The sequence below is a fragment of the Misgurnus anguillicaudatus genome, chromosome 5 (assembly GCF_027580225.2).
Source record: "Misgurnus anguillicaudatus chromosome 5, ASM2758022v2, whole genome shotgun sequence".
Lineage (NCBI taxonomy): Eukaryota > Metazoa > Chordata > Actinopteri > Cypriniformes > Cobitidae > Misgurnus > Misgurnus anguillicaudatus.
In genome coordinates, this window is record NC_073341.2 from 39,809,017 (window position 1) to 39,824,864 (window position 15,848).

At 37.3% G+C, this 15,848-nt stretch overlaps 1 protein-coding gene across 2 annotated transcripts in view; it reads left to right on the plus strand.

Moving 5' to 3' along the window:
• The window catches only part of gripap1 (GRIP1 associated protein 1), a 71,197-nt gene that overhangs the window by 1,632 nt on the left and 53,717 nt on the right, over window positions 1-15,848 (plus strand). For both annotated transcript variants that reach the window (XM_055167693.2, XM_055167694.2), the window contains exons 3-14: window positions 273-334; window positions 2,884-2,910; window positions 3,035-3,142; window positions 3,231-3,375; window positions 3,480-3,598; window positions 4,787-4,832; window positions 5,015-5,085; window positions 5,546-5,593; window positions 5,739-5,770; window positions 6,441-6,488; window positions 9,213-9,312; window positions 9,592-9,669. In XM_055167693.2, coding sequence (XP_055023668.2) covers window positions 273-334; window positions 2,884-2,910; window positions 3,035-3,142; window positions 3,231-3,375; window positions 3,480-3,598; window positions 4,787-4,832; window positions 5,015-5,085; window positions 5,546-5,593; window positions 5,739-5,770; window positions 6,441-6,488; window positions 9,213-9,312; window positions 9,592-9,669 — 884 coding nt within the window. The remainder of the gene's footprint in view (window positions 1-272; window positions 335-2,883; window positions 2,911-3,034; window positions 3,143-3,230; window positions 3,376-3,479; window positions 3,599-4,786; window positions 4,833-5,014; window positions 5,086-5,545; window positions 5,594-5,738; window positions 5,771-6,440; window positions 6,489-9,212; window positions 9,313-9,591; window positions 9,670-15,848) is intronic.

A 15,848-nucleotide genomic window follows, 5' to 3' on the forward strand; every position in this document is an offset into this window, starting at 1 on the left:
CCATTGAGTTATTGAATGTCTTCTGAAGCAATGTTTTTTTCTTAGGAAACATTTATATTTCATACTTCATAAACTATGACCGTGTGCATGTTTGCAAAAGAGTTGAGGTCAGGTGGAAGGCTGACGACATTACTGATACGACATTACAAAAACTTGTTGAAAATGGGGCACTTCCAGTGCCATTTGTAAATCTGAAAAAGAAAGTCATGTATTGCATGCTGTTATTGGCATGACATAACATAATTAAACAAAGTGTGGTTTTTATGTTATAGAGCTGAACAGTGTTCGTCAGAAGATCTCAACCTTGGAGAAAGACTATGTGAAAGCACAGAGGGTAAAGACTTTTATTATCATGCACTGCAAAAAATGACTTTTTTACTTGGTCTTGTTTTCAGTACCAATATCTAACAATTCTTAAATCAAGATTAGTGATTGACCGATACTGATTTTTTTATTACCGATACCAAATATTTGGATGCTTATGTGCCCGATAACCGATATGCTTTTACTGTTATACTTCTGTTTTTGACAAAATTACTACAACACTACTCACCTGAACAAACCCTTATAATAATAACAATCATAGGGGTCTGAAAGAGTGATGAATAATTTGCTGGATAATATTAATTTAATGAATAATTTTACTGGAATAATACATTGTCAGGAAAGGAACAAACAAAACAGCTTACATATCATTGCATTTTTTAACTGGTATACTATTTTATGTCAGAATACACATTGTCAGGAAAGGAACAAACAAAACAGCTTACATATCATTGCATTTTTTAACTGGTATACTATTTTATGTCAGAATTATTAATATTTTGTTGTTATAGCTTATGAAATGTCTGTTGACAAAGCACTGTTTATGTATGCATTTACCCCTGCATTAATTGTATCAAACTGCAATAGCTCGCGGAGGTAATAAATAATTAATTAATTTCCACAGACATTTATTTAGATGTTTTAATAATGTTTATCTGGTAAATGTTAATATAACTTAGGTAAATCTTGTTAAAAGTTAGCTACATGCGGTGGCTGTGCTTCAGCCTTTAACCCGGTGAGTGCACATGAACATAATTTTACGAGGCTACTGATAAGCATAACAGATAGCAAACCAGCAGCGGATCCGCACCGGAGTCTTAAAACACCCTCAAGATTTATACGTGTAACGTTCAATCTGATATTAAAAAACCGATACCTGATAATGAATTAAATGCTTAATATAATGATAAATGATAAAATGCTTACACTGCAAAAAATTATTTTCAAGAAAAAAAATTCTTAGTGTTTTTGTCTTGTTTTCAGTAAAAATATCTAAAAATTCTTAAATTAAGATGCTTTTTCTTGATGAGCAAAACGACCAAGAAAATAAGTCTAGTTTTTGGACCAAAAATATCAAATTTAAGTGATTTTGTGCATAAAACAAGCAAAAAAATCTGCCAATGGGGTAGGCTAATTTTTCTTGAATATTACTTGAATTTTTAGTGTTTAAGAGAAATGTTCAAGAATTTTTTTCTTACCCCATTGGCAGATTTTTGTTTTGCTTGTTTTATGCACGAGATCACTTGTATTTGTATTTTTGGTCTGGAGGCTGGACTTGTTTTCCTGGGTCGTTTTGCTCGTCGGGCAGAGGCATCTTGATTTGGGAGTTTTTGGATATTTTTACTGAAAGAAAATACTAAGAAAATCTTTCTTGAAAATCATTTTTTGCAGTGTAAATATCGGGAAACAGATAAATCGGTCAATCTCTAGTAAAGATGTATTATCTTGTTGAGCAAAATGACCTTAAAAAATAAGTCTAGTTTTAAGAACAAAATATACAGTTTAAGTGAATTTGTGCTTAAAACAAGCAAAAAAAGATTCCAATGGGGTAAGATTTTGAAGAGTTTCGTTGCAAAACGAGATAAATCCATTTTTTTTACATTTTGTCAAAACATGTTTATTATTATGTTATCATGTTATTATTTTTGTTTTATGGTGCTACTTAGCTGTATTTGTTAAGTTATGAAGTTTTAAATCAAAACAAACCAACTGCAGTTGAATTTAAATTAATTGGAATGCACAACCAAAAAACTAGATTTCTGAACAATTAAAAAAAAACGGTGGTTATCTCGTTTTGCAACGAAACTCTTCTTTTGTTGTTGAAATTTTCTTGAATTAAGTGTTTAAGAAAAAAGTTCAAGATTTTTTTCTTACCACATTGGCAGATTTTTTTTGCTTGTTTTAGCTGCAAATTCACTTAAATATAAAAAATAAATATTGTCCAAAACCTAGACTTATTTTCTACGGTCATTTTGCTCGTTGCGTAAATGCATTTTAATTTAAGAATTTTCATATATTTGTACTGAAAACAAGACAAAAAAAGTAAAAAGTCATTATTTGCAGTATGAGCTCTGCTGGTGGCCTTTGTTTTCAGTACACGGCCTTGTAAATGTGCTGTGTGCACGCAGTTGACTGTGCAGTAATCGTGACTGTGAGTAATTGACTGTGCAAGTCTATTACAGTTGTTTGCCCATTTTCTCCCCACTTCCGCAGTCGAGTAAAGATGAAGTATTTGCACTGGAAGCTCATAAAATCTCTCAAGAGTGCAGAAAGAGTTCCCGCAGCTTCGTTGGTACAACACTGCGACATCAAGGTCATGGGTTTGACACCCATTAAGAGCTATACTGAATATGCACTGACCTTGTTGTGCGGATATGACATTGTGTCTGTGCCAGGTGTTTTTTAAATATACAAGTCGTGAAGTTCTGCCTTTTAACATCCCCAACATATCAAGCAGTTGCATTTGTCTTTGTATTTTGGGTGTCTCCCCCCTTTTAGCAGTTATTGCACTTAAATAGTGATTGATATGATTTTCCCTTTTCTCATTTTTACCCTCAGGCTTTGAACAAAAGCAAGAAAGCACAGGTGAGTTTTTTTTTTGATAAAAAGTGAATTTAATGTTTTTGAATTGCTCTGAATATTGAATATCACGCATGGAGGAATGTATGTGCATGCTTGGTAACTGCTGTATATATATACTTTTTTTAAGGAGGTAGATGCCTTACTCAGTGAGAACAAGATGCTTCAGGGGAAGTTACACAGTCAGGAAGATGATTTTCGATTGCAGAACAGCACCCTTATGCAAGAGCTGTCCAAGGTGCTGAGCCCACCCCTCCTTTTTCTTTAACAAAATAACACTTGGTATCACTCCTCAGTTTTTTGATCGGCTACCTTTCTTTGTGTAGTTATGTTCCCAGATTGAACAGTTAGAGGTAGAGAATCAAGGGTTGAGGGAGGGTCAAGGTTTGGAAAGACCCGCCTCCAGCCCCACCTCTGCTGAGCTCCTGCGGCTCCAGGCTGAAAACTCTGCCCTGCAGAAGACATTGACAGGTAAGGCAAGATCATGTCTGTGAGGCATACATGCTCCAATCATTTGCATGAGAAGCCTAAAGGAATTAAATCATTATTAAGTATATTTGCATGTGTTTATGTAGCTATTCAAGAACGCAAAGATGTCCTCATCGATGGAGAGGCTGACACTAATGGAGTCCGGTCAGAGGCCAGCGGTCACAGTGAAGACATTGCTGTCCCAGGCAGTAATGAAGTAGACCAGGTAACAGATAATGGGTTTGAATCAACAGTGCAGTTTTGTGAGGACTGGTATGTTTTGTAGTCAAAAAGCCTGTTATGTCAGTGAGATGTCTTCGTCTAAGTCTTATAGCTTACAGGGTTCCCACGGGTCCTTGAAATCCTTGAAAGTTTGTGAATCTGGGGGAAAAATTCAAGGCCCTGGAAAGTTAATATCATAAAAATTCTGAACTTTAAGCACACTTGCTAAACTGTTCACTTTAAATGCTTATATCTTCTGTATGCAAATGTTGATTCATACCAAAATGTTTTTTTCCATAGTTGTGTTTGACACATGAAAACGTCGCTGGATACGTATGTTATTGTTGTTCCCTGAGAAGGGAACGAGACGCTGCGTCTCTCTTGTCATACTTCCTGCGTCCCTGTAACGCTGTTTTTGGCAATATTTCAGATAGCAATATACATCCTGGCTCCCGCGTCACCCTGTCTTTGTCGTTAAGCCTCATCATTGGTTGAATTTGATATGCACATTCAGACGCACTTACCCCTGGAGGCATCCCCAAAGTGTCACCCCAGTGACGCAGCGCGGGTTCCCTCAAAAGGGAACTGTAACAATGTATCTTTAAATGTAACCTTACTCTGACTCGACATGTGTCCCCACATTTTGTCCTTGAATTTGAGGCTATTGGACCTGGAAAGTCCTTGAAAGGTCCTTAAATTATTATTAGAAGTTAACTAAGGTGTGGGAACCGTGAGCTTAATGTTTTGTTGAGGCTGCAGGTTGTCATGTCAAAAAGTTTGCATAGAAAATATCGACCTCATTATAATCTTGCCATAAAGCTATTCTTAAACCACTTTTTGAAACTACCAACTTCAATTTAAGAAGTTAATAGTATTTTAAGGGCATTGTTGATTCAGCTCTCTTCTGCTGAAGTTCTTGGAGGTCAGGTTTAATGCAGCGGTCACAAAGGCTGTGTAAATATTGGCAGACACAGCAGAGACGCCACCATCAGCCGTTTCTGAGACATCATCAGCACAGGAAAGATAAAGGCAATGCATGGACAGTAAACCAGCGTGTAGGTCAAATCAATTAGTAAATCAACAGCCAGTCTGTTTTTACCATTACAGACAACATAAAACAAAGCGGTTCATAAGAACAATTCCTGCTTTTAATCTGTCTGCTTAGTATTTTATGTCGTCTTTTTCTCTGCAGGCCGAAGTGCAGGATGTGAAACAAGAACGAGATAATGATCGTAGCGGTGAGTACATCCTTTCTTTTCAAATGTGTGACCTTATTAAACTCACAGAAAAGGTAATTGAGAGGTAATTGATCTAAAAGCAGCCCTTGGTTGCACAATGTTGTATCTTAAAGATATTTAGGCCTTGTCTGTGAAACCAGAGGTTAAAGGTTAGGGTTGATATGTTTATGTTGAAATTGCAGATGTGAAGTTGAAGCTCCAAACAGTGATGGAGGAGAAATGCTTATTGAGAGAGCAACTGCAGTCACTGGAGGTAAAACATCAGTGTTACCCAAAAACTGCTGATGATAGTGTGTGTTTTTTTTCTCTTTTTGCTTTTCTCTTTTTGCTAATTTATGTATTTTAAAACTATTTTCTGGAGTAATTAAAGAAGCAGACATCAACCAGTTACTAATTATCATAAAAATAACTATTTTGAGTTTTACCATTTAGTTGCATTTATTGCTGGATGTAATATGTATTTTTCAATTCTTTTTTAAAAATTGACACCGCCGTCGGTGTATGAATGGTTGAGTGAATGGGTGAATGTGAGGCTAATTGTAAAGCGCTTTGGATGGCCATAGGTCTGTTAAAAGCGCTATATAAATGCAGTCCATTTACCATTTACCAATAAATTGCTTAAACAGGACTCAAACCAAAGTCTTGGCAACAATTCAAATGTTGTCTTGGCATTTCTGTGATATTTTATATTTTAAAATATTTTAAATTTTCAGACATCCAAGCAGACAGAAATTGTAAAACTTCAAGAAGAAAATGCTAAGGTAAGACATGAAAACAAAATGTTACCTTTTTTACTGTCTCTGTCTTTTATGCATGTTTCAAAGGTTTACATTGTTTAAAAGAAAAGAATGTCTTGATGTTGTCACATTTTAATGTTAATGTTTTCTTTCTTTTTTTAATTACTAGTTATCTGACAAACTAAAGAAAAAACAAGAGAGGTAAGTGTTGGTTGCTTGCTAAAAATGTAGCTTTTCATTTTGTCCTAAATCTCTTTTCTAAAAAAACTCTTAAAAAAAACACAAACTGAATTGTGCAGTGCACAATTAATCCTGCAGTGATTTCAATAGTGATTAAGTGATTTTCTACCTATCCAGCTAAAATATTTAAGAAATAATCCAAAATAATCCACAGGTGTGGTGCGGATGACCATCATTTAATTTTCATTTCCATTTAAGTAATGCACTAACTTTTCCTATGGGGCTGTTTCTCAGACAGGGTGTATCCAGGTCCAGACTTAAATGCATGTTTGAGCTGCTTTAATTTAAAAACATCTTGCACTGCCGTATTTTAACATACATCAGTGCCATTGTTTTGTCTCAAGATGCACACCAGTATTGTTTTTTGTAAGATATGTTTGTTAAAACTACTTTAATGTCTTAATATAACTAAGGCCTAGTCCTGGATTAATCTGAACCCTGTATGGGAATCCGCCCCTATGTGTTATAGTTTCTTAGCCAATCAGATCCTCTTAATGCTAACTCAATGATAGGCCCATGTCAAAGAAAAGATTCTATACATGAACTCTGTCTGTTGTTCTTGTTTTCCTGGATCACAAGATATTATCTGTTATTTTTATTATTGTTGTGTCTATTTATGCTTCTGTTTCAGCTTTCAGCGGCTACAGGTTGAGAAAGAAGCACTTTACAATGACAGCAGGTGAGAGAGACACACCAGCAGGAGATTTAAACAGTGAGCGGCCTGCGTTCCTGAAGAATATTTTCGACTCTTTTTCTTGGGATTTCAGAAAAATAAGCTCTGTGTTTCAAACAATTAAACTAGTATTTAATTCTGAGAAAATGTACAAAACTGTGACATTTTTATTAAATTTAGGCATTTAGCAGATTAGAATTAGGGGTGGCACGGTTCATGAAAAAAATCCGAACCGCTCGGTTCGCTTGTCTCGGTTCGGAGCGCGTGTGTGCCGTACGGTTCAACGGTTCATGGCATGCGCAATGTAGCCTCGTGCCCTGTATGTGACCCCAGATAGCGTGTTTCCCTTTCGCGAAAAGCGCGAAAGAAGAGGTGACTGCTGTGGAGAGTGAGTGCTGCCGGTCATGTTACATGTAGAAATGGCAAGAGGGAGAGAAATGGAAGTCTGCCCGGAGTTGGAGGATGCCCCAGTGTCGTATAAGTTTGGTGTGTGGAAACATTTTTTATTTTATGTTACCTATGATGACAGCGGAAATAAAACAATAGATACAACCACACGCGACAGCCTTCTCTCCGACCATTTATCTAATCTAAGTTAATGAACACTGTTTTACGTCTTTTCGTATTCAGCGCTATTTTTAGCCTTTCATTTATAAAACGAAAGCGGCTGATTTCCGCGTAGTTTCATTTTGCTAGCGTGTGAAAGTTGCGCGATCTTATTTCATAAACTGCCCCTTAAAGTAATCAGAACAGAAATGGTCAAAAGTGGACAAAAGAGACGGATTTAAATATAACAGATATAAACGTTATGTTTCTCTCTCATCCACATATATACTCTCTGCAGTATTTAAGCAGCCTCTCAGTAATAAATCTTAGAGCTACACTGAAGTAGGCATTTTGATAAATGCAAGTTATCTTTGTGTGCTAAAAAGGCACATAAGTTCATGTAGATGGCAATACACATTCTCTTTTTTGCCAAATAAATGAAAAGCATGTTGAAATCATCAATGTCTTCCCTCTTGCTGTATCAAAATCTCACCTGGCTTTTCTCAGAGATGGTCCCAATAATGTCCTTAAAGTCAAATTCAGTTTGTGCATGATTACATGATATAACTTTTTTAATACTGTATCCTAAATTATGGATAATTAATACATTAATAAGATAATACATTTCTGGAGTGTTAAAAATTAAAAGAAAAAATAACAACAAGAACCGTACTGAACCAAGAACCGTGACCATAGAACCGTGATACGAACCGAACCGAGGGTTTTGTGAACCGTGCCACCCCTAATTAGAATATATTATAATTAGAATATAGCACAACTGTTAAAGCTACAACATTCTATAGCATTTAATATCCTATATAATATTGTTAGTGCGTTTAATGGGGCGTACACACTAAACGTGAAGAATGTTTTCGCAATGCGTTCCAGCTTGCATGGAAGATGCATATAAGGCAAATAGTGCATGTTTGCGGCAGTCTTGCCACCCAATTCGCATCAATCCCATCACTCCATGCATATTCGTGTCTTTGCATTGACATTGTATTAGGGATGTGAAGATTCCCGGATTTGCACCATGCATCGGCATAAAAATGTAACAATGCGATTCATCAGTTTAAAAACTGTGCATTGGTTACAAATTTGCATTTGCATTGAGATGCATCGTTCCTAACATATTTTGCATTGGTAAAAGAAAAATATTTATGTCTAGGGGTATGATTCTTGTTTCGGGTGCGAGAGGTCCCGGGTTCAAATCCCGGACGAGCCCCCAAATTAGTTACGATCCTCAATGGTGTTTAGTAGGTTTATTATACTTTTATTATTTAGAAAGTGACCAATATTTTGAGTTTTTTTTTAAACGCTGCTGACGTATCACAACACAATGGATACCGAGGCGTGTCCTTCACCAAGTAAATACAAATGAAAGCTGCATCCTCCAACAAGTACAAGTAAATACAAATTCAATGTGTAGAAACTATCTGTACCATTTAAAATTGCTTAGCATCATATTTTTTTCATTGCACCATGCTGCATTAAATGACATTTTGTTGAACCGATTCGAAAGTGGACCGCACTGCATTGTACCGTGGTAAATCGTATCGTGTCGCATCGGTAGCTGCTTCATATTTATCTTTAATGAATTGTATCGTAGGCGATGCATCGATATGCGTATCTTAGTTATGAAGATGCACATCCCTACTTTGTATGTAATCTACTTGCGCAAATCATTTAATTCGTGTTTGTTGTGTACACCCCATAAGGCTATATCACACTGATCCTACTACAAATGCTAACTAACTTTGAGTTAAACCCTATCGTCGTTGTATTTTTTTACCAACTAAAATTTTTCAATCTGCACTAGTCTGCTAATGGAGTAAATAAAAAATTTGAAGTAAACCAAAGCACTTAGTTGCCTTTTTAAGAAAGGAAATCAAAATAATATTTGTTTACTGTTCAGTTCAGCAGTTTGTGTGGATGTCATGAAACACAGGTAGAAATAGAAATCCCCTGAACAGAAAATACATAAATCCTATTCTGTATCTCATATCCTGGTATGCAGTTTTTAATATCACCTCTGTTCACATGACATTGTTTAAGCTGTGCCATAGCGCTTGTTTCTGCTGAATTTATATTTTTATTTTGATGTTTAGCTATGCCTGGAAGCAGAGCTTCCCAACATTAGTCATATCAAGACTTTGATGGCGTATGATATATTTGTTTCCACAGGACTAAAATTGATGAGATCCAGCAGAGGAAAGAGGAGGAGCTGAAATCCATAAACCTACGTGTGCAGAAAGTTCAAGCCGATTTAATGGCCGCCAACCAGGTGAGATCCGCCGGAGGCCACCCTGCCAAATTCCATAACATTAGAGCCCATTTGTTGCGGTTATCATTGACCGATCGATGGATGGTCACTAAGGGAATATGATGATAAACATTTGTAAACCCCTGAGAGTGCAGTCGGTGCCTGAGGGACGAACTTCTGCATCTGAAACGCATCTGCAGAGATTAATGGACCGTAGACACCCCACTGCATCCATCACTGTCATACTAAAAATGCATTGAATCTTTCTGGCTGACGCTTCATGTGTGTGTGTGATTTCAGAATGTGGCTGAGCTGAAGGAACAGTTGCAGAGTAAACAGAAAGAGCATGAGATGGCCATCCACGCGCTCAAAGATCAGGTAGCCGCATCCCTGTTTCTCCACTGCTGTACGTGACGGCAATGCATACAAACCAAGACGCTCAGAGTTGCTTACCTACCTGCTATTGGCATGCAGGATGCATAATCTACTTTTTACTATTCCTACAAATAAAGCAAATCTCTTTAAATATTAAGGGCGTACTTGCAATCTGCATGCTGAAACATACCCAAGTGCGTTTGACACCCAAAGTGTGGTTTGCTTGAATAGTGTGATTATCCTTGCCTATGTGGGTGTCGTGTGCTTGCCAAGGTGCCCATTGGTACTTTTTAGCACATTTGCAACCGTGTAATGGCATGTCCCAAATGACCCTAAATAATAATTGTGCTCGACTTCATGCAGCGCTGCAGACTCATCGGTTTATGGCATTAAATAACCGTGAGAGAGATTTAAAGGCATATAAGAAGTCTGCTCATGTGGCCATGCCTTCCGGTTTTCTTTAAAGCAGTCGCATCATAATGACCTTAGCATACTCTGGTCCGGATCAAAACGTGTACTGTGAATATACACTTACCTAAAGGATTATTAGTAACACCTGTTCAATTGCTCATTAAAGGGGCCATTGCATGAAAATGAGAATTTTTCCATGTTTAATGCTGGAATTGGTTCCCCAGTGCTTCTATCAACCTAGAAAATGTGAAAAAGATCAACCCAGTAACTTAGTTTTGGCAAACCATTATCTACAAGCACATAAAAAAATAGGTAGTTTAAATTTGGCCCTCTTTATGATGTGATGTCAAAAGGAGCTCTTTTTAGAATAATACCGCCCCCTTAATCTGCACTATCCAATCACAGCACTGCCATTTAGTGCAGAGAAAAAGAGAGAGAAAAAAATTCACAGTACAATTGACTTTCAATTGCAATAAACCACCATCATTGTGATCAGTGTTTGCACTTCATCAACTCATTTGCATTTTAAATGACACACCCAAAACGGCACATTTTTGCACACACCAACAAAGTGTCAATTTTAACATGTTATAATAACTTATCTATATGGTATTTTCTTGAGCTAAAACTTCACATATGTGCTCTGGGGACACCAAAGATTTATTTGACATCTTAAAAAAGTCTTGTGCCATGGCCCCTTTAATGCAATGGTGTAATGGTGTTGGGTAGGTTTTCTAGTTTCTCTTAGTGCCAATTTGGCAGTGTTTAAATGCCACGACCTACCTGCATACCTGCAAACTAGACGCTTTTTGGCGAAAATCAGCGTTTTGAATTGAAAAGGTCATCCACGTGAATCATGTAGATCCGAAGAGTTTTTGTTTTTTGGTGGGGGGGTCTCAATTTCCCATAAACGGGAGTTTCAAAAACCTACTGCGGTCTTCTTCACAAAAACAATAAAAGCTCTTTGGTCATCACGTGAGGTCATCACAGTGTGGTTAAGGTTAGGATAGCCGATTGGCCAATGGATGGGAGCTGAACAAATGGGGTTACGTGAAGGGCGGGTCTTTGCGTTGCCAGCAGCTTCAATAAAAAGACCTTGGCTGCATCAGCTTTGTTAGTTTTGAGGCACTTTTGCTTGTCCGATTGCTGCAGGTTTTTGAAAATATAAGCCATTCTTGCTGGCATTAATTAGGCATCGTTTAAAGGTGGAAATCTTACTGTTCAGATGCATACTAGTTCAAGATAATTTGCGATTTATAGATTTCACATCTGAAAGAAACGGGTACGCGCGTTTTCTGTGCGTGAGTTTGTTCTGTGAATCACACGCAGAGGTGTAAAGTACTTAAGTAAATGTATTTCGTTACTGTACTTTTTGGGGCTACTTTGTACTTGTACTGAGTATCAAAAATATAGGCAACTTTTACTCTCTACTCAATTACATTTTTGATTGGGTATTTGTACTCTTTACTCCACTACATTTGAAATGACACTTAACGTTACTCGCTACATTGTTTATTCGTCAAATAAAAACGAGACGAAAGTGTCATGATGGATAGAATCTGTGGTCGCGAGGTTAGACGCACACACACAACTGAGGGACCTCATGTGGGGCTACGCAGGGCAATCGTATGAAATCAAAGTACTGCGAGAGCGAATCAAATGCATATGGAGAAGTCTGGTCTCGCGGTACTTTGACGTCAAACGCTGAATGGCTTGCGTTGAGCCACCGTAGCGGGACGTCTGCGTGCTCCGTATGTCATAAACTGAAGAGAAAAGTTAGCGTCTTATCTGAGAGAAGACATAAAGCGCAAACATATGGATGCATATCACATTTGCTTCTGTCAAGGGACCCTTTGTTAAACATGTGATGCTACAATCAAAACAAAAGTGATGCGTGATTGCAGGAGGGCCATCCCGCACCTCAAAAGGCAAGCACAAATGTTTATATACTCTGATGCTACTTTATCAGCTAACCTGAGCTGGTTGATATAACTTACTATATAAGCCTAAATAAACAAGCGATGTTCTGTACTGATTGCCTGAGTAACTTAAGTACATTTTAAGATTGATAATAAGTGTACAATTTCACTGTCCTTAATGTGAGATAGTGGTGTTACGTCTACTACATGTGTTTTCAATTAATCTTTCAAATGAACAACACGTTTTTAATATGCATTTATCATATTTCTGTTACTGTATATTAACTGTAACAACCTACTGGACTCTAATACTGGAATTTTTGATATATTTAGATTATAACTTTTTTAGGATTGGCCTATGTAAGAGTACACAATGACACTAGACTAAAATTAAATGGGTTTAAATTAAATTTAATGTAGACTAAAATCTCATGCCACTTAGTTGAATAAAATTAGACTAAAACTAAATGAATTCAGATGACAAAAATAACTAAAACTAAATTAAATTTTAGTCAAAAGACTATGACTATGTTTAATCTGTGAGGTGTTTGATTTCTTTTCTATATTAGGAAGTAAAACCTCATAAATAAACTTTCTTGGTTTTCACTGACCTACAATGTCTCTTTGTGTCTAGGACTAGTGCATCTTTGAGCCAACATTCAGTACGAGTAAAAATACTTAAGTACTTTTAAATTGTGACTTGAAACTTGTAGTGGAGTAATTTTTACAGTAAGGAATCTGTACTTTTACTCAAGTATGGCTTTCAGCTACTCTTTACACCTCTGATCACACGTACGCGTTTTTGATAAATGATCGTAAGATCAAATGTACGCTGGTTTCTACGCAGCATTTTATAAATGAGGCCCCTGCTCTGGCAGTTAAGTTAGCCTTAAAGGAAAACACCACCGTTTTTTAATATTTTACTATGTTCTTACCTCAGCTTAGATGAATTAATACATACCTATCTTTTTTCAATGCGTGCACATTTAATCTTTGTACAGCGGTTCATGAATGTGTTAGCATTTAGCCTAGCCCCATTCATTCCTATGGCTCCAAACAAAAGTTTTATTTTGTGCCACCATACTTATTCATGTAACTACTCATGTAACAGTCTTGAAATAGGGAAAACATGGAAGTGTTTGGTGGCTTCTAAATTTATCCCTGTTTGGAGCCATAGGAATGAATGTGGCTAGGCTAAATGCTAACACATTCAAGGCGCTGTACAAAGATTAAAAGTTCACCCATTGAAAAAATATAATTTACCATTCACCAGTTGTAAGGTTGTTTAATAGCGGTGCTAATAAAGGTTGTTTTACCTGAAGAATATTTTGTCTACACTTATTTTCTTTTTCCGGGGGTGGGGGTGGGAGGGTTGCGGCCGCGTATACAATGTGTCACCTTTTTCAGCCCTTCTGACTTTGCAGGTATGTACCTGAGCATTGATTCTGACCATGTCCATCCCTTTATGACCACCATGTACAGATCCTCTGATGGCTACTTCCAGCAATATAATGCACCATGTCACTAAGCTCGAATCATTTCAAATTGGTTTCTTGAACATGACAATGAGTTCACTGTACTAAAATCGCCCCCAGAGTCACCAGATCTCAATCCAATAGAGCATCTTTGAGATGTGTTGGATTGGGAGCTTCGTGCCCCGGATGTGCATCCCACAAATCTCCATCAACTGCAAGATGCTATCCTATCAATATGGGCCAACATTTCTAAAGAATGCTTTCAGCACCTTGTTGAATCAATGCCACGTAGAATTAAACCAGTTCTGAAGGGGGTCAAACACAGTGTTAGTATGGTGTTCCTAATAATCCTTTAGTTGAGTGTAGATGCTGTGTTGTGCTCAGGTACGTTCCATACAGTCATGTTTAATATGCAGTTAAAAAAAAATAGAAGGCAGTATATAATATTTAGCACAGTTTCTAGTAACACAGACAAAGACGATTGGGGAAAAATACAGAAGAGTAAAAGTTAATTTCACTTTTTGTTTAATTCTTAAATGTTTATTCCATCACAGATGGTTGTTAGCACATCTCCAGAAAATCTGCTATTTAAAATCTGTTGGTTCGCTGTGTACTAAACAGGTTTATAAATGAAAGCAGATGATTAATCTGCATAAAATTAGTGCATTTTTAATGATAATAGGTGTGACGGATTAAATTCTTTGCCTAATGCGCCGCATGTATAAAGCGCATGAGACTCACGTGGGTGTTGTTAGCAGTGCGCAACATCATTACATTTCTACAGTGCTCCTTATCAGATCAAATAGTAAAAATTGGGATGTTAATTTAAGTGCAAGAATGCAGTTTTTTGATTACTTTGCTGTTTTAATCCTGCAGTTGTTATCTCGCATTTTAAAGAAATAGTTTAATGGAAAGTTAAAAAGAATTTACTTGCATGTTGATAAGTTTGGAAGAATGTTCTCTGTGTAGTTTAAGTTATTAATCAACAAATATTTTGATTATAAACTCGAAATATAGCACACAGTTTGTCATTCTCAAAAAAAAAAAAAGGTTTTCTTTTATCAGGGAAAGCCCATAAACGGCGTAAGCAAAAAACAATCGGCACAGGTAGTTTTTTGATCATTACCTCGATTTCGCGTGGCATGACCTTAAAGCAACACTATGTAGTTTCCATGTAAAAATGACTTACAGCTCCCCCATGTGGTTGAAAAGTGCTACAGTGCCTGGTATCAGACACTGTTCTGCAGGCGGTTTCCTACCCTCCACCGCCACTTTCAGAGTGTGCTTGTAGCAGCTAGGAGGCTGCTCAGGTTGCAGCAACAGTACAATTTGTCCAGTTAAAAGTTGTTCTATCACTGAAATAATTTTAGAGACATTATTTAAAGGTAAAAAACTACATAGTGTTGCTTTAACCTGCTTTCTCACGGTTTTGTCCATGTTCGCATGTCTCTGCGTTTGAAAGATAAAAGTCACCTGCCATTTTAGCCTCGTTTAAACTCTTTGGTGTACACGTCCACTTAGGGGCTAATCACACCAAACGCGTTTTAAACACTTGGAAACGCAAGGCGCACTGCACTGCTCCTTCAAAAACGTGTGCTGCGGCAGTCAGAAACAGTGCGCATATAACCCTCACGGGCAGATAGAAAATCATTCAAAAAGACGCCTGCAACTGGCATAAGCGCGTTTGGTGTGATCGGCCCCTTAGTGTGTTGTATAATTCAACATGCGTGTCGTCTTTCTTCTGATAACAAACTCCTCTCTCTGTCTTAAAGAGAAGTTTCTGGAGTTAATAATCTCAGGAGAGATGCTGATTTAATTGAGCGTTTATGCAAAAGTGGTGCTAAAGATCATCTGAATAATTAAGGATTAGTGGGGTTCAGCAGAGGCGGGTTGGGTCTCTGCGGGCCGCTCTCGGTCCTGCTGCAGGTCCTGCCACCAGAACTGTGAGGTCACACATCTTAATGAAGCAGCGAGCTGATAAGCTGATGTATTTTTGCTTTCTTTTCGTTGATGCAGAAGTGCTTGACTGCATCTATAAAAACCTGTATGACTTTGGTTTCTAATTCTGCCTGTTTTCTTCTCTCTTCTTTTGGCTTTTTTTGGGTTTGTTCTTCTGTTCCCACTAATGTACTCTTCCTGTTTTCATCATCACTCACCCCTCAATCCCACGCTGAATGTGAAAACGTCTGTCTTTATTCATCCCACACATGCCTGTGCATTTCCTACTCTCATTTCTCATTACTTTGCATTTCTTTCTTTCTTTCATCCATGTATTCACTTAATATTTTGGTTGTCTGTCCTTTGGTTCATCTGTTCTTTTATTCATCCTGTTTGGTTGTCCTTTCTTTTTTTTCTGTCTGTTCTGTCTATTGTCTCT